This window comes from Lissotriton helveticus, chromosome 5_1 (genome assembly GCF_964261635.1).
Source record: "Lissotriton helveticus chromosome 5_1, aLisHel1.1, whole genome shotgun sequence".
In the NCBI taxonomy this organism is placed as follows: Eukaryota; Metazoa; Chordata; class Amphibia; order Caudata; family Salamandridae; genus Lissotriton; species Lissotriton helveticus.
The window spans coordinates 105,072,451-105,097,601 of NC_136065.1; the positions used below are offsets into that span (position 1 = coordinate 105,072,451).

At 44.9% G+C, this 25,151-nt stretch overlaps 1 protein-coding gene across 5 annotated transcripts in view; it reads left to right on the forward strand.

The window, feature by feature from the left end:
- GOLGA1 (golgin A1) overlaps positions 1-25,151 on the forward strand; it is a 413,603-nt gene that overhangs the window by 101,756 nt on the left and 286,696 nt on the right. For 4 of the 5 annotated variants that reach the window (XM_078641823.1, XM_078641825.1, XM_078641824.1 and 1 more), the window contains 3 exons: positions 289-321; positions 10,680-10,808; positions 14,413-14,582. In XM_078641823.1, coding sequence (XP_078497949.1) covers positions 289-321; positions 10,680-10,808; positions 14,413-14,582 — 332 coding nt within the window. The remainder of the gene's footprint in view (positions 1-288; positions 322-10,679; positions 10,809-14,412; positions 14,583-25,151) is intronic. The other variant, XM_078641827.1, reaches the window with a different exon arrangement.

Below are 25,151 nucleotides of genomic sequence, written 5' to 3' on the forward strand. Positions count from 1 at the left end.
TAGTTATGAGACAACTAAATAAATATTCTTTTTGTTTTTTTTAAAGTTATGATTGGGAGGGATGAAAATATTTGAAAAGCATTGATGGGCTGTGTTGCGGTGGTTCAGTATGATGCACTAAGGATTCAGTGCATTATTAATGTTCCTCGCACTTTCACTTACCGTTGTAAATTGAAATCCTGCAAACAGAAGTTCAAACTGATAATACAGGTTTTTCTTCTTGATGATCACTGTCTCCTATTAAATCAAACATTTGGAATGTTCATTTAATTGCTCTTATCTTGGCAGGAATGGCAAGAAAAGCTGGCCGAACTGGAACAGGTGAGTAGCAATGTGCATTCTTCTTTACCTTTCCTGTGAAGTTCATAAAAGTGAAAATGTAGGTTCCACTGCAGAGTTTGGTTTAGAAATGTAATGTGGGGGAGTACTGCAAACACAAGTCCCAGAAGGTTTTTTCTTTTGCACTCTGCACCTTGGATATACTTGTAAAATGTTAAAGAAGAAAGTGTGATTAGTGAATATGAGTGTGAACTGTAGATGCTGTGCATCTTTACTGCAGGTTGCAGAAGAGACTTCATGTCTCAGTACCTTTTTAGGTCTTACCCTACTAGAACGCGCAGCTGTCGGGTTTGCTAAAGACATCTTGGGACTTTCAGAAAGTTGTCCTAGGAATGCATTCTGCCCGTTGCTTACCATTGGCTTTGTGGTTTATAACTCACATTTTCTGGCTTTCTATTTGCTGGCTCTATTTCCTTTAGGATGTCTATCTTGAGGTGGTCTCCTACTGTTGCTCAAACCTTGTGTACTGTATTTTTCCACAAAGTTGCTTTCTGTAAATAGGACTTTAAGTCTTGTTCTCATCCTGTCACATTTGCTTTGCATTCCAAGACGGAGGACAGATGTCAGGCTTTGTATTCCAGAAAGCTTAGTGTTTATTTTTCTTTCTCTTGACCTCAAAGTTAGAGGATTTATATGACAAATATGCTGGCTAGTGGGGGAGTCTGCATGAAGAAGGCTGTACATATGTTAATTTTTTCTAGCACAAAACAACATTTAAATGTCTGTAACTGAACTGTACTGACTATCCAATCAATACATTGGGTGATAACAATTCCACACATTAACGTTTGTGCTATGTATACTTTTATCAGTTAAACTGTGAGTGCAAATGTAATGATCATTTCACCTGAAGATGTTTTGCCTGTAATGGCAGTATGCTACCACACTATGTATACTCCACTGTACCGCAGTGTACTCTACTCTGCACCACTGCACTCTACGCTTCTCTACTCTACACCACTCCACGCTATGCCAATGTACTCTATCCCACACTGTTCTACTATGCACCACTGCACTCTACACCACTCTTCACCACTTTATTCTATGCCACTGCACTCTACGCCAATGTACTCTACACCACTTTACTCAAAGCCAATGCACTCCACGCCAATCTACACTGTACCAAATCACTCTATGCCACTATACTCTTACCCACTCTATTATACTCTGTGCCACTCTGTTCTGCTCTGCACCACTGTACTCTACGCCACTCTATTCTACTCTGTGCCATTTTATTCTACTCTGCGTCACTGCTCTCTACGCCACTCTATTCTACTCTGTATCACTGTACTATATGCCACTTCTCTCTATGCCACTCTACTCTGGACAACTGCACTCTATGCCACTCTACTCGGTGCCACTTCACTCTGCGCCACTCTACTCACCGACACTGCACTCTATGCCAATGCACTCCAGGCAACTCTACTATACACAACTGCACTCTACGACGGTATACTTTGCAACACTGCACTCTGTATGCCACTCAATCCCACTGCACTGTAAGCCAAGTTAATCTACTCTGCACTGCTGCACACTACTGTATACCACTGCACCCTGCACTACTTCACTCTACTCTGAAACAGTCTACTCTGCCAATGCAGTCAACGTCACTCTATTGCACTCTGCCTCACTTCACACCACACCACTGCAGTCTACACCACTTTAATCAAAACCAATACATGCTACGCCACTGCACTCTGCTAGTCTACTCTCCACTGTTGCACTCTACATCGCTCATCCCCATTGTACTCTACACAAATGTGCTCTATCTACTCTATACTACTGCACTGTACGACATGTTACTCTACAGAATTGTACTCTCGGCCACTGCACTCTGTGCCACTGAGCTTTCTGCCACTCTACTCCGTGCCACTCTACTTTACTCTGTGCCACTCTACTTTACTCTGTGCCACTCAACTCTACAGAACTGCACTCTGTTCTTCACCACTCTACACCATTCTTCTGCACTCTATGCTACTGCACTCTACACCACACTAATCTTCTGCTTTCCGACATGGCCCTCTACGCCACTGTAATATCCTGCATTCTGACACTGCACTCTATCCCACTTCACGCCTCTCTATTCTGCACTACTCTACTGTATGCCAGTGCACTCTACCCCACTCTACTCTTCAGAACTGCACTCTTCACAACTTCACTCTACACACTCCACGCCACTCTACAACACTGCACTCTGCACCACTCCACTCTACACCACTTCACTCTACTTCATCTACTCTATGCCGCTGCACACTATACCACTGCACTTTGCGCCACTCCACTGTAATCTAGGTTGCACCACTCTACTTGATGCCACTGTACACCGCTACTGTCACTGCACTCTACCCTGCACCATTCCACTACTCTGAAACAGTCTACTCTACGCCACTGCACTCTGCACCACTGCACTCTATGCCACTCTGTGCCACTCCACTCTATGCCACTGCGCTCTGTTGCACCACTCACCACTGCACTCTACCCTACGCCACTCTACTCTAAATCACTGCACTCTGCGCCAATTCACTGAACACCACTTTACTCAGAAACAATGCACCCTATGCCACTGTACCGATGCCATTATATGCTACAACATTCTACTCTGCCACTGCACTCTACACCATTGCGCTCTGTCACTGCACTCTATGCCACTCTATTCTACTCTGCTCCACTGTACTCTACCTCACTGCTCTCTGCACCACCCTCCTCTGCACCACCCTTCTATGCACCACCCTACTCTTCCCCACTCTACTCTTCGCCACGCTTTCACACTGCACTCTACGACACTCTACTCTGCATGACTGCACTCTACACCACTGCACTCTACGCTACTGCACTTAATGCTACTCTACTGCTCTCTATCCTGCTTCACCACTGTACTCCACTTCAGCGCTCTACGCCAATGCACTCTACAACACTTTACTCTGCATCACTACACTCTACGTCACTGTACTCTATAACACTGCTCTCTTGCCACTGAACTCTACGCTACTCTACTCTGCATGGATCCACTCTGTGCCACTGTATTCTACGACAATCCACTCTAAGCCATTCTAATCTACTCTTCACCACTGCACTCTACGCCACTTCACTTTACTCTGAATCAAACTACTCTGCCAAAGCAGTCCATTACACTATATTGCTCTCTGCACCAATCCACTCCCCTCTGTTTTATACTGCTGCATGGTATGCCTCTACACTATACACCAATGCTCTCTACACCTCTTTACTCACTGAATACACTCTACACCTCTGCACTCTATACCAATTTACTCTACACCACTTCGCTGCACTCCAATATACTCTACTTTGCTACACTGCACTCTACACCATTGCACTCTACGATACTCTACTGTAGAGCACTGCCCTCTCTGCCACAGCACTCTCTGCCACTCTACTATGCGCCAATCTACTGCACTCTACGCCATTCTTTTCTACTGTGCACCACTGCTCTGTGACACTTCACTCTGCACTACCCACACTACTCTGAAACACTACAGTCACCACTATTCTATACCTCACCACTCTACCCTGCACCTGTCCTCTCTATACCACTTCACTGTACTCTGAACCACTGTACTCTGCGCCACTGTACGCTACGCCAATCTACTCCACTATGTCATTGTAGTCAATGCCCATCATTCTACTCTGTAACACTCTACTTTATGCCACTGCACTCTACCCGCACCACTCACTATACTTTACCCTGCACACTCCACCAATGTAATGTACTCTGTGCCACTGGTCTCTATACCACTGCACTCAGTGCCAATGCACTCTATACCACTTCACTCAAAACCAGTGTACCCTATGCCACTGCACCTATGCCAACTACTTTGCACAACTGCACTTTACGCCACTACACTCTACTCTGGGCCACTGCATTCTACGTCACTCTACGCCACTGCTCTCTACGCGACTCTATTCTACTTTACAACACTGTGTACTCTCACTGCTCTTTGCACCACTCGCCTCTGCACCACTCAACTCTACACCACTGCAGTATATGCCACTTTACTTTGCGCCACTCTAATCCACTCTGCACCACACCACTCTATGCAATTGCACTCAATGCCACTGCAATCTACTTTGCACCACTTCACTATATGCTACTGCACTCTACACTACTCTCACTGCACTCTATGCCAATGCAGTCTACACCACTTTACTCAAGACCAATGCACTCTGTCACAGCACTCTACTCCAATCTAGTCTGTACTTACGTCCCTTCAATCCTGGCCACTCCACTCCATGATACTCGACTCCATTAAACTCTGCTCCACTGGTACGCTATACCACTCCACTCTACAGTACTCTACTCCACTTTGTGCCATTCTACGACACCACTCCTCTCTACGCATCTCACTCTGTGCCACTCCATACCACTTTACTCCACTTTATTCTATGACACACTACTCCACTCAATGTCATTTCAGTCTGATAATCTACTCTATTGTATGCCACGCTACGTTGCAACACTCTACTCTACGCAACACTATCTACGCCACTCCACTCTACATTACTCCACGACACTCTGTGCCACTCCACTACACAACACTCTACTCAACTCTGACGCTATGCTCCACTCTAGGCCACTCGCCTTTACTCCCTTCCACTCTACGAGAGACAAGTCCTCCACAACACTGTACGCTGCTCCATGACACTCCACTTCAGTCCTCTCCACGCCACTCAACTCGACTGTGCGCCACTCAGCTTTAACCATGCGGAACAGCAGCTACTGCATGGGCAAGACCTATTGGCTTTGCCAATGCTGGTTTGTCAGGCGTACTTGTCCAGAATCTTGGGTTTGTTGGCATCTGACAAAAACTGTTCATACTCTGAAGGATCGGACGTTGGGCATGTATTGTGCTGCCCTCTGGAAGTTCAGTCGATTGCTGTTTTGACCACCATGATGGTGTACAAGATAACGTATAGTGTAAGTTAGCAGATTAAATGTATTTTCATTTTTATGAATACAAGCAAATACTTCATATTCACAGATGCTGTGTGAAATGGCAGACAGAGGTTAAGTTTGCCCCAATGAATGGCACGATTGTTTACCTATTGAACATTAGACATGTTGAATCATGCCATTTATAGCCCTCTGAATTATCCACAGCTGTTGAAGATACTCACACACAGTTTGACATGTCGCAGGTATTGCAGCCGCAAGAGAGGGATGCACTGTCATTCCCTTGTGCTTTGATAGGCAAATTGTTTAGTAGACACTTTCAAGCAGAGTTGCAATTGTATTACCTCCTTTAAAGCTGTAATGGTGGTTGTTACCTTGAGTGAGGTTGCAGGGGTAGCTTTTACTTGGGGCAAAGCAGTAGTGATGGTTAATAACATCAGTCAGATCTGTGGTGGGCACTGTCTTAAGTCAGTTAAAATGTTTGTCTATTCCCTCAGGTAAAGATTGTTAATTAGTTAGTTGCCTTAGTATTAAGGAAAGGTTTAACGCTAGTAATGTTGACACTGACAGCTTGCAGACCACCCAAAAATCAGGAGGTTTCTTGAGTTGCAGTCTTGATGCTAGATTACAAGGCCATAGTTTCCTTTTTATACCGATCGAGAAGCCGTAAAGTTGCCTTGGTTGTTTATTGAGATACTTTTGATAATTCAAAGTGCCTTCTATTGGTGTCTTTTTTATTTATTTTATGCAACCGTATAAAGCCACGGTAATCTCTGCCACCAAAACAGTGGAGTAAAGATGCATAGTCTAGGCTGCAGATTTCTTACATGGGCACAGTGCATCGGGGGGTGGCAAGGTTGTTCAGCCCCTTTCCACTGAAACGTGCAGAAAAAAATCCAGAGGTTGTGCTTACTCCCATTGTCAAAGGGGCAGGACCAGGACCCCCTACGCTGAGCATAGTTAACTGTTCAAAGGTTTGGGTAATATAGAATGTATGTTACAGTAGCACAATGTCTTTAGTGATTCCATGGTAATAGTGAACTGTCTTAAGGCATTCAAGCATTAAAGGTATTCATTTGATCTGCCCAGAGGTATTTGCCTTGACTGTGACATGGTCCAGCAATTATGTATTGCAGATAGCCAAAGTACTACAGACCTCATTGCTAAAGGTCTAACACAAATGTTAAATAGAACCAAAGGGAGTTGGCCTAATGGCTTGGGCGTTCGACCTCGGACCTGGTGAACTGGGTTTGAGTCTTTGTAACGACGCTGAACATCCTGTAATTATGGGCAAATCATTTAATCTCCCCGAGCCTAACAAAAAGGAATGTGTCCTCGTAACGTAACTGGTGCTCATGTAAAGCGCTCTGATACCTGAGTCGGTTGCGGGTCAAGTTCGCTCTATATAAAACTCTGCAAAAAAAAAGGTAATTCTGAACAATTCCCTGTTAGCCCACTTTGTGTCTTTATTTCACCCAAGTTCTTAGTCAGGCCATCCTCGTTTTGGACACAGTTTTAAAGCAGCAGAGAGCTTATGTATACATATAATCTGAAAACTGCCTCCTTAAAAGAAGCCTAAGAAATATTGGATCTGAGGGGCCAACAAATGTTGCATTCTGTCCTGGTGCCTCTAGAAGGAAATGTGCTACACAGACTGGTCCAACACTTGCCATTAGGAACAAGACCCTAGACTGCTGAATGTTATGGTGCTGGCCCTTTACCACCAATCCTCTCTTTTCAGCACCTCTGGAGACCACTAGCCTGGAAGTAATCCCACAGCAAGTATTTCAAGAAGTTCTAAAGGTGTATTGGAAGCAGTTTTTTAATTTTACATTGATCAACTGTAAAGTCTTTGTGGGAAGTAAATGATAGTTATTCAAACTTGAGAGCCAACGTAAAAGGTTAAAAGCAAGCTCTAAGTATTCAGTTTGCAATTTCGGATTCATCCAAAAATTAATTCTGCGCAGTTCTTTGTGAATGACGATCAGGTTACATTCAGTAGCAGTATCGTTGGCAGACCCTAAAATTAGCAGGATTCTACCAAATTCCACTAAAGCGAAGGGGGTGGTGTAAATCTCTCTTTCCTGTGTCAGAAATGCCTGCCCAAGCAGATCCCCGATCAGCTCCGCCCTTAGCAGGTCTCCCGGACTCTGCCTTTATGCACTGTTTTGCCTGGTGCTGCCTCGTCCTGCCGGTTCGGTATTGATGATTAGTGTGCTGCCTGTTAACCTTTAAACTATTGTACTACCTGTGTAGCCCGTTAGCCTTTTAAGTTTTATTTTGCCCGCAAGCTTATTTTGCAGTTTTGCGCGCACTTTCTGCTTTTCTGGTTTTCAATCAATGGCTCTATTTAGGAGCCTCTTGCTCCTTTCCCTCCCGCTCTTTCTCACCCACTCACCCTCCCTCTTCCCGACGGCCGGCGCCCTGCCCCCTCACAGGACCTACTTAATGGAAGCAACACCACGGCCGTGCACAGCGGGCATGTCAAAGGAAAGCCCTACGTGCATGGACCACGCCCAGCACCAGGAACCCCGGCCTACTTGTCACCCACCGATAGTTGCTGCAGAAGTCCGAGCCCTGGATCCCGCGTCAACTCTGCCTCGCATCTCCTCGATCAATGGTAGGCCATTCACCTGCCACCACTGTCATTTCACCTGCAACTCATGACCTCCAGCCTTCACAGAAACCAGCGCCACACCCACTACGCTGTCCTCAACCGCCCTGGGGCCACTAGACACCTGATCCCTCTGCAAACACGCTACACAATCTTCATCAAAGACTTAGCCCAACCTTTCCTCCAGCCCTGACATCGCCACCACAGTGACCAACGTCTACAAGATGTTGCACCGGGACTACCGAAAAAACACGGACGAGGCATCTACATCATCCACAAAGAAACAATCAGCTGCACCACCACCGAAGACGATGGCACACCGATCATGGAACACCTCAACTTCCAACTCCACACCGACGGCAGAATGACCATCAAAGGCACGCTTACTCACAGACCCCACCGCACCTCACACCGGCTTCTGCGATGCCATCACCAACTTCATCACCCTACTAGCTATCAACTCCAAGCACTACATCTTCCTCTGTGACCTGAACTTCCTCCATGACGACCCCACAGACACCAACTCAGCCAACCTTCTAGAACACATGCGCAACATCAGCCTCACCCAGCTGCCCACTGACCACACACAGCACAAGATACACCCTTGACTCGATTTACAAAGCCAGCTGCAGAGTCAAGTACAGTCATGTCACAGAACCCACCTGGACCGACAACGCCATTGTCCACTTCACCATCGCAGGATCCCCAGGCACTGCCACCAGGCCTCCCAGGTCCTGCCTCCGCAACTGAAACAAAGTGATACAGACCCAATGGATGAACGCCCTCAACACCACCCCGCCTGACCCCGCATCAACCTGGAATAGGTCGTCCAGAATTTCACCACCTGGATCACCAACTGCACTGACATAGTCTCCCCCATCAAGCCAGCCAAGACCTGCAGACCCACTAAACAACCCAGCTGGTACACACCAGTACTCGGGACAGTGAAACACCGCTGCAAACGACTTGAGAGAAGATGGCGCACCAGCAGGGACCCCCAAGTCGTCCCTCAGCAAATACCAGCAACGCCTCAAAGACATGAAAAAAGATGCCCTATCAAACCACATCGAAGCAAGAACTAACCACACCAAGGAACCCTACAGCATCATCAGAGAGTTCTCTTGCCCGGCAGCCACTGATCTCCCCTTCACAGAAACTCTGAGACACACTAGCAAACTATTTCCACAACAAAATGACCACCATCTACAGGAACTTTGAACCCCAACCCACTGACCTCAATAGCCTCTGCACACCAACAGATGCCACCCCCGCCATCTGATCACCGAATGGGAACAGCTCACCACCCAGAACTCCTAAGCCATCCTGAACTCCAATCACCCTCACTGCTTCCTAAGAAACAAGGTAATCAGCTGCCAAATCACCACCATTCTCAACGCATCCATCACTACAGCCACTTTCTCTGATGTATGGAAACACGCAGAAGTCCTCTCAAGAAACCTCTCAGCAGCATTAGACACATATTCCACCACACACTCATCAAGAGACTTCACCACAATGGGATCCAGGGTGACACCCTCAGATGGATCGCATCATTCTTCACAGGGCGAACCCAGAGACTCTGTCAGCCACCCTTCGCCTTGGAACCAAAAAGCACCATCTCCGGCATCCCTCAAAGTTCATCCCTCAGACCCACCCTCTTCAACACGTACTTGACACACCTGACGACATCGTCAGAACCCACAACCTCAACATCATATCCTACGCCGACGACACCCAGCTCATCCTTTCTCTCAGCAGACCCCTCCACCACAAGGACCAACTTCCACAACTGCATGACAAACATCGGGGGCTGGATGAAGACCAGCTGTCTGTAGCTCAACACCGTCAAGACCAAAGTGATCATCTTTGAGAACTAAGCCTCTGCATGGAATGACACCTGGTGGCCTGCCGAACACAGACCTGCTCTCACACCAAAAGACCACGCCCGCAACCTTGGCATCATTCTTGACAGAAAACTCACCATGAAACTACAGCTCATGTAGTCTCCTCTGCCTGCTTCCACACTATCCTCATGTTCCAAAGGATCTTCATATAGATCCCCATCATCCCTCAAGCCCTAGACACCAGCTGACTAGACTACGGCAAAGCACTGTAAGCAGGACCCACCACCCAACTTATGGAGAGACTCCAGAAGATACAGAACTCAGCAGCCAGACATCCTCAACCTGCCCAAACAAACCCACATAACACCCCACCTCAGTAACCTTCACTGGCTACCCGTCCAGAAAAGATGCCAATTCAAGATGCTGACACACCTACAAAGCCCTCCACGACCAAGGACCAGCATACATAAAACACCACCTGAATTTCCACCAACTCTCCAGAGACATGCGCTTCGCCTGCCTCGCCCTCGCACAGGCACCTCCCATTGGAGGTCGTTCCTTCTCCGATCTTGCCCCCGAGTCCTGGAACGCCCTTTCCCTCCACCTTCGGTCAACACCCTCTCTTGCGGAATTCAGGAAGACACTCAAGACCTGGCTTTTCGACTGAGCAAAGCAACCTAATGCCTGGATACCCTTGTGGGTGATTAGCCGCGCTCTACAAATACAAATTGATTGACTGTCCAGGCATGCCACCTTTCTTGTGTGTTAAGGATGCCTATCTATGTTCCATTTCAAGGGTGTAAAAGGGTGATGGCATTTTTCAACAGCCTTCTGTGGAAAATTCAGTGTTTAAGGATAGCACATTAAAAAGAAATGTATTATCATAATCATGTGGTCCAGCCTTTTGGCTGTCACGAAAGTTGCTCGATGTTGAGCTTAGCCTCTAATTATAGTTTTTTGTTTTGTTTTAAAGGAAAATAGGACCTTGTCAGCCACAGTGAGCGAAATGAGGGACCAGAATGTAAATCTTTTCCTTAAGAGGGATGACTTTGATGAGCTGGAAGGCTTCCAGCAGCAAGAGCTGGCCAAAATTAAACACATGGTAAGAAGTGTTTTCAGAAAGCGTGACTCTTTGTTGTATAGAAGTAGATGTTGGCTCTTTATGACCCTTCGATCTTGTGCTCCCTAACTTATGCTTGTTTGGCTTTGTATGATCTGATTGGAAAGGAAAAGGCAAATGAGATACGGGAGTTTGTTCGCAATTCTTTGTAAGATGTGCAGGTTTAGGCCCTGAACACCTTCAAAGTAGTATTATTGGCTTTCCACTTACAGCAGTGCATAGTCTGTTCATATTTGCCCCACTCCTAAGAGTCTTAATTCCGGCGAACGTTAGCTTAATCGGTTTCGCCACTTTTAGATTGGCAACTTCTGCAATGGAAGATAAATATACGCCTGCAACACAGGGGCCTGCATACATTCGAAACAAAACCAGAATGAGATTGAGTCAATGTCACCACAGCCCAGTCAAGCTCACCCAGCCAGGAATGAATCAGTCAATACTGCCATTACAGTTTCCCACCACCTGATAAAGAAACTAGGGGCTGTCATGAGCATAATGTGAAGCTGGAGAAAGCAATGCCCTGGAGGAGTGTGACTTCAACTGCACTTGAATGTAGACTCAGTGTAAAGGCATGTTTCATTAGATACGGTACATAGGACAAGGTATCAATAGGAAAGTAAGCTTCCAATTGTACCTTCTTTGTTAAGGATGCTGGGTTTACACCTGAGATTCAAGAAAAGGGAAAGGAGCAGAGAAGGTATTAAAGATGAACAATGATGATACCAAGCTGCAAAGTCAATGGGGAACTTCGAATAAAAATACTGGGAAACATCTACAGCAGCATGTATCGCGATTGATGTGCCTAAAATGTGAGCAAACAGTAAAACCTCTTGCCTTTAGGACTGTGTTTTTTGGTCCTGGTCCTGTGTCGAGGTGTTTTGAAAGGTACATCCACTTTGTTTTCTGGTGCATACAGATTTGCAAGTAAGCATCTGGCAGCCCCTCTGAATCCTGTTTTAGGGAAAAGTCCTAGCTATTTTGCCATTGTAGCTAGTCGAGGGGTGAGTAGAAACACAACATTCTTACCTCCAGATTTGGGCTTTATTAGTGTATTTCAAGTTGTGCGGACCAGTTTTTACTTAATGGGAAACTCCCTAAGTGGTCCCAGCACATTTTCCTTTTGGGACTCTCTCATCGCAACTGCTGACTTCGTTATCCTTGTGTCTTGTTATTCATATAATAGTGAGTCATTTTTCGAGTAAGTCGACAACTGGCCTCAACATGAACTGCTGATTATTTGGTGCATTTCACTCTTATTGATACTGCGCCATCTATCTCCAGAGTCCTAACTTGGTTGTGTGCATTATGTAGACCACATATGGTATGATAATGTTTTTGTCCTGTAAATCTGCCTTAGTTTAACCTTGGCATTTATGTCCTTTTATGTACATCACTTGTGCTGTAGATAGCGCTACAAAGCAGCACTCTGACAGCTGGTATTCCGGGTCTTTGCGCTTCAACAGAGACTCATAACTCGAAGCAAACATTGCAGTGGACTAGTTTATTAAATAAAACATTAAACAAAAGTATATTAGCTTAATTCTGGGGAACAAATAATAAAGGGCTAGAGATTAGGATTGAAAATATGAAAATATATTAAGCTTAAAGTTTGAGAAATCATGGAACCTGTTTTATCAGGAGCATCAGCAACGCTGTGAGGCAATGACTGCTATTTCATTTCGATCAACTGCTTAGAATTTAAGGTTTGCATTCTGCGGCTGCTGGACCATGGCGGTCTTTTAAAGCTACAAAAGAGAGCAGCAGCTCTGGAGTATTATGCAGGCTACATTGAGCTGGATTCCCTGTTTTGCACTGGAGACAGTTTGGGCGGTCTAGTTGGTGTTCTTGCAGGGTACTGGATTGAGCAGACTAGTTCCTGAGGGGACCACAAAAGTGCCAGTCTCTCAGCGTGATCATAACTGATATCACAGCGTGAACTGCCGCATTGTGGAGGCATGAGTAGATGCCCCAGAGCTTTGTGTTGCAATCAAAAGAGCTTGATTCACAGTATAAATTGGTTTTATATATCCAAATGAGGTATCCCCCTAAAACTATAGATTTCATTCCTTGTGTTTTTAATCCCGTCTTGTTTTGTATAGCAGTACGGTGAACAATTTTGTAAGAAAACAGGAAACTACTAAGTAGATTTTTAGGACTGAGATCAAGAATGTCATGGTTTCCCCACCAGCAACCAATAGTAAGTAAATACTTGCTGAGATGTGCAGGAAACATATTCTGATTAGAGCGCTACATGTCCTCAAACCCCATTAGACAGTGGTAAATCAAGTATGGAATACTAGTCAGGGACACTTGTGGGGTTTTCTCCGTCCATGTCTGCATCCTTCACTTGCTGTCCCAAAGCTGGGAATAGAACTGCACAAAGTGTATAATGGAATGATATTACATTTCTGCAAAAGTCGGTAAAGCATTCAAAGAATAGGTCTAAAGGCAATGTTCTGTTTTGACAAAAGGGACATTACCCAGGTGGTTTGTTCCCTATCAGTTTTTGATCATTTTAAAAAACATCCTCAGCCTGACTACTTGAAAGATGTCTGTGTCGGAAGCAAGTTCGCCTGTTGATGTTCGGTGGGGTTTCAGAACTTTATTAGGCACTGCTGTGTGAACTTTGTCTCAAGAATTGATGCCAGGTACAGTCTATAGACTTTAATGGCTTCCTATAGATGAGTTCCAGTATCCCGTGCATGGCCCGGCTTAGCCCTTAGATTCTAAAAGGTAATTTACAATGTGGTGGGGTCGATGGTGAAGTTCCCCTTACTAGGCTGTGATGCTTAGTAATGGTCCTCAATCCTATGCTTCATATAGATACATCACAGACCACATCCATTTGGCAATTTGGTCTTTATTTTAATTGTCTGTATTGACATTTTCCAATCATATAATACATGAATCACATTTACATGACAGTAAAACCTGTAGTCCAAGGCATTTCAACCAGCATGTGTTATTAAAATTACAAAGTAAACGGCTCGCATATTGCATAAGGACATTGCAGTTCCCGCCTCCACCTCCCTCGACTGAGCCCAATTTCGAGTTTTGACTGGTCAGAAAACCTAACACTTGCAGATTGCTTAAAATTGATGTCCTTGAACTGGGGAAAAGAGGTCTGGCTTCTCGTCGGAGGGTTACAAAAACGCTTCTTGGCCTAACATCAAATGGAGATGCTCTAAGGTGCCACCTTATATGCTTTGCACATTCTTGGGTAAGTTTCCCTTTTCCATGGTTTGAGCAAACTGTACCTTACAATAGAGAAGTTATGATGTTAAGTCAAATGAAATCTAAAAGCAGGTAATACACTGTTCCCAAAAAGTATATCTAGTTACTCGAACCTGCATTAGAAGACACTGCTGTTTTAAACAATATGGGTAATGCTTCTGATACACACTACATGGAATGGTTGTAAGATTATACAAATTACTGCAAATATTTGATAAATAATTAAACCAACATTCTTTGGAAGTCACTCATCAATGTGAAATTATTAACTCCCCTGGGGTAATATTAGTTTGTTTCCAATACCCAACCATGCATTACTGTTTCAAGTAAAAGCTTGTTTATCATGTTTTAGCTAATAAAGAAGGAAGAATTAGTAATGAAAACGGAGCAAGAACTAGAGGTGCAGCGGCGAGAAGCCAGCCGGGCAATGGAGGAGCTGCAGGTCTCCAGCTGCTTATCCGCCAGTTTAAATGAAGAGTTGAATCGGTTACAGCAGCAGCACTCTCAGCTTGAGCTGTACAGGTACTGATCTCCCTCTTTTCTATTTTTTACGAGTTGTTTCTTTTCTGAAAGATGAAAACTAGGATATACCAGTCTGGTCAGATGTCTGATATGTTATTTCCATTAAATAAACTTTGCATTTTGTTATTGCTGCAGAAAGTTACGGGTAGATCACCTACGTTTCCAGTATGTGATGGCCTGTGCTTCAAACATTAGTTTCTGCAAAGAGAATACTAAAGTAGTTTACCTACCAAAGTTGCCATTGGTTTGCTTTTTACAGTAGCTATATTTATGATAAAAGGCCAGTTGTGCCTGTTATATTTTTTAAATAATTTCCTAACTAAGAAACAATATAAAGAAAAAGGGGGAGCAACAAGCTTACACACTGTGTGCACAACAAGCCATTACAAACAAGACAGGATGAAAGATGGTAGCAGTTGCGAGACATTTGAGTGCATAGGTAAAGTCAGACCCACAGGTCACAATACAGTATGGAACCTGCCCAACAGGTGGGAACAGGGGGGCATGCACCCTTGCACAGCATGTCTAGGGCATTACATGAACACACTGGGGAGAGGTCAAAACATCCGGTCCAACATGTTCAGCTGAACTGGACTTAGCTTCCTAAGACCCACCTTCTACCTGTCAACGGGGCCCAGAAATCTTTAGGTCGTAGATGCTCTGGTAATAGCTCCCAGTAGTGTTCAAGCTGTTCCTGTCACTAGGCTATGTCTGGCAGCCAACACTGCAGCCGTGGTGCAGGGCATCTGCCCCAGTGTATGGCAACTCTGAACTTAGCCAGGTGGAGCAGCACAACCGTTAATTGTCAAGTCGCAGGCGGAATGTCTTTCACGAAGCCTAGGAGAGCCACTAGTAAGGATCGCAGTTGTTTATATCCTGTAAATCACTGCAATAGCGTTCTAGATAGCTGACCAAAAGATGGTAACTGCAGGGCATGCCCAGGCAAGATGGAGGAAAATGTAGCTGTTGGAGTGGATCACCTGAAGCATCGTACATCTTCCGCAAGACATTGCGTACAGCAGTAATGCCACTGTTTCTCAGTCAGGGGGAGTTATATCTGCTTCTCAAACAGCACAGGCTGGCCAAGTTGGGCGTCGACATACCACCATTTGGTGTCCTTCGTGACATCGACGCGCTTCCTGCAGAAGCTCCCACATTTGGTAGTCGTCTTCAGATTCTTTTTTCTTGTCTTGTGTTATCTTCGTTTGCTGATCCATTTAGTTATGTGTGCAGTTTTACCCCCCTTTCCTCCTGTTTCATCTTTCTGGCGGAGGAGAGTGGGATCGCTAGTGAATCCAGAAAGTCTTCAAGCTGCAAAACTACTCCGGTAAGAAACTATACGTTTTGCAGCATGAATCTTTCTGGATTCACTATGCTGTGCATAGACTTAAGTAGCGGTTTGTCCTTATTGTGGTGGTTGGGTGGAAGATGAGCACTTGTTACTGAAAATGTGTTGTAAGACCTTCTGTCCCACTTGCGCTTCCTTGTTCATTTGAATATCCACACTATAGCTCTTAGTGAATGTATGCACTGAAGACCATGTTGCAGCTTGGCAAATCTCTTAAATAGGTGTGTTGTTCTCTAGAAACACAATTGTTTCTCCTTTATTCCTTGTTGAGTGAGCCTCAGCTGCTCCTTGTAACTCTTGGTGACTGGTCGTTCCAAGAAACTGCTGGCAAGCAGAACAAATAACTGCTTTGTCTTTCTGCACTCTTTTGTCCTTTCCATATAGTGCATTACAGCCCTTCTGGCATCTAGTGTGTGTAGCGCCCTTTCTGTGTTTGTGGTAGGTTTTTGGATTGTTTGGTTAATGTGGAACAGACATCACCTTCGGCATGAAGTGAAGGTCCGTTCTCATTACAATCTGGTCATTGTGTATCTGTAAGTAGGGCTCTTGGATTGTTAGCGCTTGCAACTCGCTTACTCTTTGTAGTGGCGTGGTAGCTACTAAGAAGGCTGTCTTTAGTGTGAGCATGTGCAGTGTAGCCTTGTGAATAGGTTCAAAGGGTGCCTTCATCAATTGAGTTAGCACTACGTTGAGGTTCCATGCTGGTGCTGGTGTTCTTTTTGGAGCTGCGATTCTTTTAGCTCCTTCCAGAAATCTTTTCACAACTTGGGAGGTGAAGAAACTTTTCACTGTTTCCCCTCTTGTGTAAGCCACTACCGCAGCTAAGTGCACCCTTAGGGATGTGTAGCTTAGTTTGCTTTGAAGGAGGTGCGTTAAGTATCTTAGTACTGTGGATTCCCTTGTGATTTTCTGTTGTAGTTTTTCCTTGATGCACCATTGGGAGAACCTTTTCCATTTTGCTATGTAACACTTTTTTGTTGTAGGCCTCCTTGCCTCCCGGAGTACTGCCATAGTACTTGCTGGTAGTTTGAGGTGTGCAAATTCTAGGTCTCCAGGAGCCATGCTGCTAAGCTGAGGCTCTCTGGCTCCGGATTTAGCACCCTTCCGTTCTGCATTGTTAACAGGTCCCTTCTTCTTGGGAACCTGTGTGCTGGTTCTTGTGCCATTTCTACTATTTGTGAGAACCAGGACTGTCTGGCCCACTGAGGTGCTATTAGTATAAGTGTGATGTTGCTGACCCTGCATTTATTGAGTACCCTGCGTATCAGTGGTATCGGGGGGGGGAGCAAATGTCTTTGACCAACTTATCCATAGCGCTTTCCCTTGTGACCGATGGTCCGGTTGTCTGGATGCTACGTGTTGGCATTTTGCATTCTGGTGTGTTGCAATTAGGTCTATTTGCGGTGTTCCCCACCTCTGGAATATCTTTTCTATTTCCTTCTGGTTGATCTCCCATTCGTGGGATACTGACGTCTGCTTGCTGAGTTGGTCTGCTTCCACATTGTCCTTCCCTGAGAGATGTATTGCTAGTAGGTCTATCCGTAGTGGAATGGCCCTTGTCCATATTTCCTGCGCTAGCCCTGATAGTGCTAATGATTGTGTTCCACCTTGCTTGTTGATGTAGAACACGGTAGTTGTGTTGTCTGTTTGGATCAACACCCTGTTTCCGTACAGCTGCTTCTGAAAGGCTTTTAAGGCTAGGAACACAGTTTTTCGTTCTAGGTAGTTGATGTGTCTGACCGCAACTTGCTGCAACCATAGTCCCTTCACCTTGAGTTTGTTCATGTGTGCGCCCCACCCCAGCTGTGAGGCGTCCGTTGTGATGATTACTGTTAAAGTTGGTTGTGTGAATGATTTCCCCTGTGATATGTTTTCCTTGTTCCACCACGCTATTTCATGATGCAGTGCGTGTGTGACAACCTCTAGATCTTCCCAACTCCCTGTTGCCTGTGACCATTGCTGCTGATTCCATTCCTGGAAAGGTCTCATGTGGAGTCGAATATTTTGGACTAGGTGGATGCATGACGCCGTCATTCCCATTAACTTGCTCACCGTTCTCACTGTCAGAACTTGCCACTTGCGGTAAAGACGTGTTTCCTTCATTATCACCAATGTTCTCTTCCTGCTGGGGAACACTTTGGCCTGTATGGTGTCGATCTCCGTCCCTAAGAATATCTTGATCTGTTCCGGCTCGGTTGATGATTTTTTTCCAATGGATTGAGAAACCCAGTAGGGTCAGTGTTTGTACGACCTGCGGTATGTGTTGTTTGCAGTGGCTGTACGAACTTGCCTTTACGAGCCAGTCGTTGAGGTAGGGATATACGTGAATTCCTTGCCTTCGTAGGTGTGCTACTACTGCTGCTAGACATTTTGTAAACACATTTGGTGCGGATTTGAGCCCAGTAATTGACAGTGTGCATAAGCGCAGAGGAAGTATAGTTCCACGTTCAGGTGCAGAGCCCGCCCTGTTCGAAGGGGAGAGTCAATGTTTCCCATACAACCCATGATTGTTTGCCAGTCCATGCCAAGGTTACCAAATTGGGACAGAGCTGTAAGACGAATGGTGATATTAATAAATGGGTAAAGAAATTTAGGGAGCAAAATCATTTTGCCCATTGAAATTCTCCCCACCAGACTGGCATGTCCTCCGCAAGCCAGGTCATTGCCTTGCCTTAGTTCTGTAACATCCCTGCTGAATCCTATTCGTAGATATTGAGCTGGCTCTTTCACCCACTGGACAAGAAAGTCTACCTCAAAAGGAGCTGGAACTGGGGTGAATGCAGACAGTATAGATTTGGATCAGTTATAGATATCCCCAAGTGTCCTCCAAATCATATGATCACATTGATTATGGGAGATACATTGACCCTAGGGCCCCGGATATAAAAAGTAACATCATCCTCATACATGGAGACTAATATCACTTGGGCAGTGAAGCCCAGCCCTCTAAGTGAGTGGTGTTATCGTAATTGAACAGCTAGAGTCACCATTACACTCGCAAACAATATGGGCGATAATGGAAAGCCCTGCCTGTTACCCCTGGAGATTGGACAGGGGAAGTAACCACGCCAATAATTTGCAGTTGCGATGCAGGAAGTGTATAGAGTAATTTAATCTGACGCAAGAATTGAAGGCTTATCCTGATCCGGTACAGAAGATGAAATAAATATGGCCACTCCAAGGACTCTAATGCCTTGGTAGCGCCCTATACCATGGCAGCTACTCAAACCTCAGTGGTGACGACGCAAAAGAAAGCAAACATGATTTGTAAGTTGTGCGCCGTGGAGTGAACTGGTACAAAGCCTGCTTGGTCGGTCCAGACTGTAACCAACAGCTGGGGCAACAATCGGTTAGCAATTAGTTTAGCCAAATGTTTTTATCAATGTTGATCATCGATAAAGGTCTGTAAGAGTTTCCGTGATCAGTTGGTTTACCCAGTTTCATTATAGTGGCAAATCACTGCTTCATGGAGGGATGGTGGCAGTTCAACCTGCGTGCACTAACAGGAGGTGAGGATCAAGCATATTCCTCATAAAAGAACATAATTAAACTGGCAGTCCTGGAACCTTATGTCTATGCATGCTCTAGATCACCTGAATGATTTCCTCTGCAGTAAAGGGACCGTCAAGGTATCGGCGATGCAAATTCTCCAGCCTGAGGAATTTTATAGATTCAAAAAGGGTGTGCTAGATCGGAGGGTCATGTGTGGTATAAGTCAGTGTAAAAATCCTCCATAGTTTGCAGAATGTCCTCATGACACGTTTGGGCTTTGTGGTGGTCATCTATAAGTTCCATGATGTAGTAATTGCCCCAGGGCTTCTGTAGAACCTTCACTAGGGTTTTACCTAATCTTCCCTCCACGTAGCATCTGGCCATTGCTGTTTGTGGACATAATGTGGTGCACCGATTGCTTCCTCTTCATAAGCGGATAGCTTCTTTGGAGCGTGGCTAGTGTCGCTGTGTTACCTGAAGATTGTTTGCTTGAGAGTGCAGATGTCTGTTTCTAATGCAGTCAGTCACACTTGTAGTGCCCTCAACACTCCCAACTATTTTGCTAAGAAAGCCCTTTGGGTAACAACTGTAAATGCTTCCCATAACATTGAGGGAAAGTTGACTAACTGAATATCAGTTACTGTCCACATTAGAACCATAAACAGAGGCAAGTGTGAGTGGGATGCCGCGCAGTATACCATGCAGAAGAACAAATCTACCCTCTTTGTCATGGAGTACCCGATATGTGCGCCAGGGGAGGGACTTTCAAATAATAATGGCGACGCCTCTGGCATAGGAAGAGTAAAAGAGAAATACTCCTCTTTCAACAATCCCGCTTGGATGAGGGGACACTCAGCCTCAGTCAGGTTAAGTTCCTACATGAAGCAAATATCAATGTGGTGTCTGTTGGGATAGGGAAGCACTAGCCGCTTTTTGCGCCGGTTATTAAGCCCCCAGACAGATGTTCCAGGTTAGGCATCTAATATTGGCCATCTGGACTTGGGGAACACTTGCATGTATATGTAGAGAACGGGAGTGTGCAGTGTAGTAAGCAACTCTGAAACAGTACCATTCCACCCATCCAGCACCCACTTCAACACACCAAACTGGTTGAATTTCCCACTCCCACCGGTAGTAATCTGGCTCTTTATATAGTGGACCAGAAAGACGTACAATGTGTAAAGAATCCATGCAAACCCCAAAGGAATTACAGAGGCACACATGACACCCCAATTGCTTTCTTTAGTGGTAGTGTGGGTGAGCATTTAAGCACATCAAAGGGTAGTGATAAGCATTTATTCTTGAGTATTTGATCTTTCATAGATTCACATGTTTGAATCATTCCCCGTAATCGAAGTGGGAGTCCTCCGTACTATAATAAAGCAATGTGTATTACTAGAATAGGCAGAATGGACCAAGCTACAAATTTTAGCCAGTCAGGCGAAAGCACCATCTAGAACATTCCCAGGAGAGGCTGAATCCCTCAGATATTTGAGCACTAGTGTAATAGAAATTCACTGGCAAAAACAAAGGTTACAGGGACGTTATAGTTCAGTTCAGATTTCACTTGTACAAAACCAGTGAAATCTAGCAGTTTGTTACCTGAGCTAACTATAACGTAAGTCCCAGCAATGCACTGCTTATGACCTCACATATTACATCACTCATGACATGGTCAGTGGCATCACTGATGAATTTTCAAATTACATTATTGATGACATCATCCATGTGAGTTTTTTCTAAAGATTTCTGATTGTTAAACATATAATCTAAGGTTTTGCAACATTAAATAAGTTTACTTTATGTATTTCAGCTGAGTGATTTCATTTTAAAACAGATTATGTGAGTGTCTGTATCTCTGTGTGTGTGTGTGTGAGACTGTATGGGTGAATAAGTGAATGTGTGAGTAGCTGTATGGATGAAGAAGTGGCTGTGTGAGTAGGTAGGGGTGAGTGAATGGATGTGTAAGTAGTGTATGGATTTTTGAGTGGATGTGTGAGAGACTGTATATATGAGTGAGTGGTTGTTTGAGTTATTTTTATGGGTGAGCTGTGTCATTGGCTGTATGATTAAATGAGTGGCTGTATGGGTGAGCAAGCAAGTGTATAGGTAGCTTAAATGGTGAATCAGGATGAATGACTAGCTATACTGGATGAGGGAGCGGTATGGGTGAGTGTGAGGGTAGATGAGTGGCTGTATGGGTACATGAATGGATGTGTAAGTGGATGTATGGGTGAGTGAGTAGGTGTGGGAGTGAGTGAGTACCTGTAAAGGTTTGTGAGAAAGGATTTATGGGAGACGGTGGTTGTCTCAGTGACTGTTTAGGTGACTGAGTAAATGTATTAGTATATGTATGAGTGAGTGGGTGTGCGAGTATCTATATGGGTAAGTGACTGGTTGTGTGAGTGCCTGGACGAGTGAGTGAGGGGTGTGAGAGTGGCTCTAAGCATGAGTGAATTTGTGCATGAGTATTTGTATGTGTTTGTGAATGGGTATGTGAGTGTGTGTATGAGATGTTGTATGGGGTGTGAGTGGTTCTGTAGATGATGTCATCAGACGTGGCTATTCTTAGTCATTGTTCTGGGACATTTGTTCTGCATCTGCCTTGCGCTTTGGGGTAGCTGTGCGTGTTATAAGTTGCTAATTATAATAATGTCATTGGAGAAGTCATCAGTAATGTCACTGACCATGTCATGACTGTCCGCTACCACCAAGCAAAAGCAAACATTTGCCTCCCGAGGGTGGGCACCTCAGGAGGTAGCAAGAGCTGGCCATGAGAAGTGGTAGTCCCACCCATGGCTCCCGAGGGGGGCTGCGCTGCTCCCTTCCATTGTAGTAGTTAGTCCAGAGGAGTTGGGGGTCCTTGGCGCTGCTCCCCCTTAATTTGAATGAATTGCTCTGGGGGAGGTGGCAGTCCCAGGGGCTGTGGGGGGGGACTATGGCCCCCACCTCTGTACCCCCCACCCCCCCTTTGTTTGATTTTATGTATAGCCCCGGTCAGGTAGAAGTTCCCGAGGCTGAACTGATGTGCATCAATTCACAAAAAAGTTGCTTTCTGGACCAAACGCTGTCATTCTGCCAAATTTGGGGTCATTCTGTCGAGCGGTTTGGGCTGCAGTACTGTCTAAAATCCCTATGGAAAATTGCATGGGAAAAACATGATTTGGGACCTCCCCTTTTTATCGACCCTCCCCCTCCCCTCCACTTGACAAATCCCCCTGAAACTTTCAAAACATAAGCTGAACCGACTGTCATACTAGCTGTGCACATTTTTTGACGATTCGTCTAACAGCGCCAAAGTTATTGGCAAAACAAAAAATGCTTTCCATATGGAAAATAGGTCCTAACTACAACTACCTACTGGTGACTATCAGGCACATGCATCAATATTGCATTTTGCGATTCCTTAATTGCGAAAAATAAGGAATCGCTATTAAGGAATTGCAAAATGCAATGCATCAAGAAATCACTAAATAAATTGCGATTTCTTAATATTCCTTAATTGCGACTCGCAAATTGCGAGTCGCAATTAAGGAATACCTCCCAATTCATTCCTATGGGCCTAGAGGCCCATAGGAATGAATGGGAAGACATTCTCAATTTGCGATTAGCAATTTGCGAATCGCAAATTGAGAATGCGATTTCAAGGGTGCAGGGGTGTCCAAAGGACACCCTGTTGCACCCCTGAAATCAATCTGTGCACATATGTTGTGCACACACATGCCCTAAGGGCATGTGTGTGCACAACATATAACTTTGAAAAATGCACAAAAGTGCATTTTTCAAAGTTTTCGCAAATTATCATGAGGTTCAACCTCATGGTAATTTGCTTCCCCTAATTGCGAAATCGCAATTTTTTAAAGTGTCATGCATTGCATTTAAGGAATCGCAAAATGCTATTCCTTAAATGCAATCGCAATATGAGAATTCGCAAATATTTGCGAATTCTTAAATTGCGAGGGCCTTGACCCTTCATGCATTCCAAAAGAGTATTTTGCGATCGCAAACGGACGATTTTTGCGATTCGCTCCGTTTGCGATCGCAAAATCCTTTGATGCATGTGCCTGTTAATCTCTCCATCAACATTGTATATACTATACTAAGGGAAGCCTCTCAGGAGAGGAGGGTGGGTTGCATGTGAATCTATGAACGATACCAATACTGGAGAATTAGAGGTAAGTAACTCATTTTCTTCTCCAGTTTTGGATCTGTCATAGATTCACATGCCTGAATCAGAATAGTAAGCAATAAACCAAGTAATGAACAATAATAGCATATAAACATATATTTAGCGGACCGTGGGAAAAAGGTAAGAGAGGCTCACCTAATTGAAACAGATGTCGTAACATTGCCTGTCCACCAGCCGCATCAGTCTGTGGAGTCACGTCCAGGCAAAAAAGCTTTGTAAACTGCCTGTGCCTGCTGGACCTGCTGGCAATGGGCCTGCTGAACCACGTTGCTGCATGGCAGATATACTGAATGGGCACACCAGCAAAAATCGCTGTAGAGATGAAAACTGCAATGGTGGAGGGGGTTTTACTTTGTCCTGCAACGGCTTTCCTTCCTGCTTGCGAGTGACAAAATTGTATGGTGGATGCAATCCATCTTGCAATGGTCTGCTTGGATACTGGGTGACCTTTTCTGATACCTCCATAAGCCAGAAACAGTTGGTTCGCTTTCTGGATTTAATAGGTCCTATGTAAGTACTGTTTTAGACATTGTTTGACGTCTAGAGACTGTTGAGATTTGTCTGCAACCATTTGTGGATTCAGGAAGAATGTTCTTAGAATGACTGTCTAGTTCAAGTGGAAGTCTGACTTCACCTTTGGAATAAACTCAGGATTGGTTCGAATTATTACACTGTCTGATTTGAACTGAAGGACAGGTTCCTTAATGGTAAAGGCCTGATTGTCACTTACTCTTTTGGCAGATGTGAGAGCAACTAGGAGTGCAGTTTTTCAAGTAAGGTATTTCGATTCTGCTTTGTGAATGCGCTTAAATGGTGTTTTCATGAACTGTCCCAGTACCACATTTAGGTACCACAATGGTGGAGGTTTTCTTACTGAAGGAAAAGTCCTGAATAGGCCCTTGAGGAATTGTTTTACAATTTGACTAAACCATAAAGAAGGTGCATTACTGGATCGCCTAATCCTAGAAATTGCTACCAGGTGCACTCAGATGGAAGAATGAGTTAAGCCGGATGTTGCCAGGTGGAGTAGATATTGGAGGATCTGCTCCGGTAGTAATGTGAGAGGGTGGACCTTAGAGTCCGCACACCAAAGACAGAAGTGTTTCCATTTAAGTTTATAAGTCCTGTTCATTGTGTCCGCTTTTGCTTTGGCAAGGATTTCCCTGCAGTCTGATGGTATGTCATGAAACTCGGGAGCAAGGCCGATAAGTGTAGTGATGTCGGGTTGGGATGACGGACCTGGCCCTGGTTCATGTTCAACAAAGTTGTTATTGATTTGAGCTGGGCATGAGGTTGTTCCGAGAAAAGCAGGAGCTCTATGATCCAGAACAGTCTTGGCACCTTTGGAGCGACTAGGAGAAGTTGGCAAGATTCCTGACCATCTCATCGAAAACGCATTCCCCCACGATACCTCCTCGTGATGCCAACTTACAAAGAATAGGTATTTCTTGTTCTTCTTTGTAGCAAATCGGTCCAAGTTCGGCTTGCCTAACCGTGGGAAGAGATTTCCAGAATGTGCTGGTCTATCTCCCACTCATGG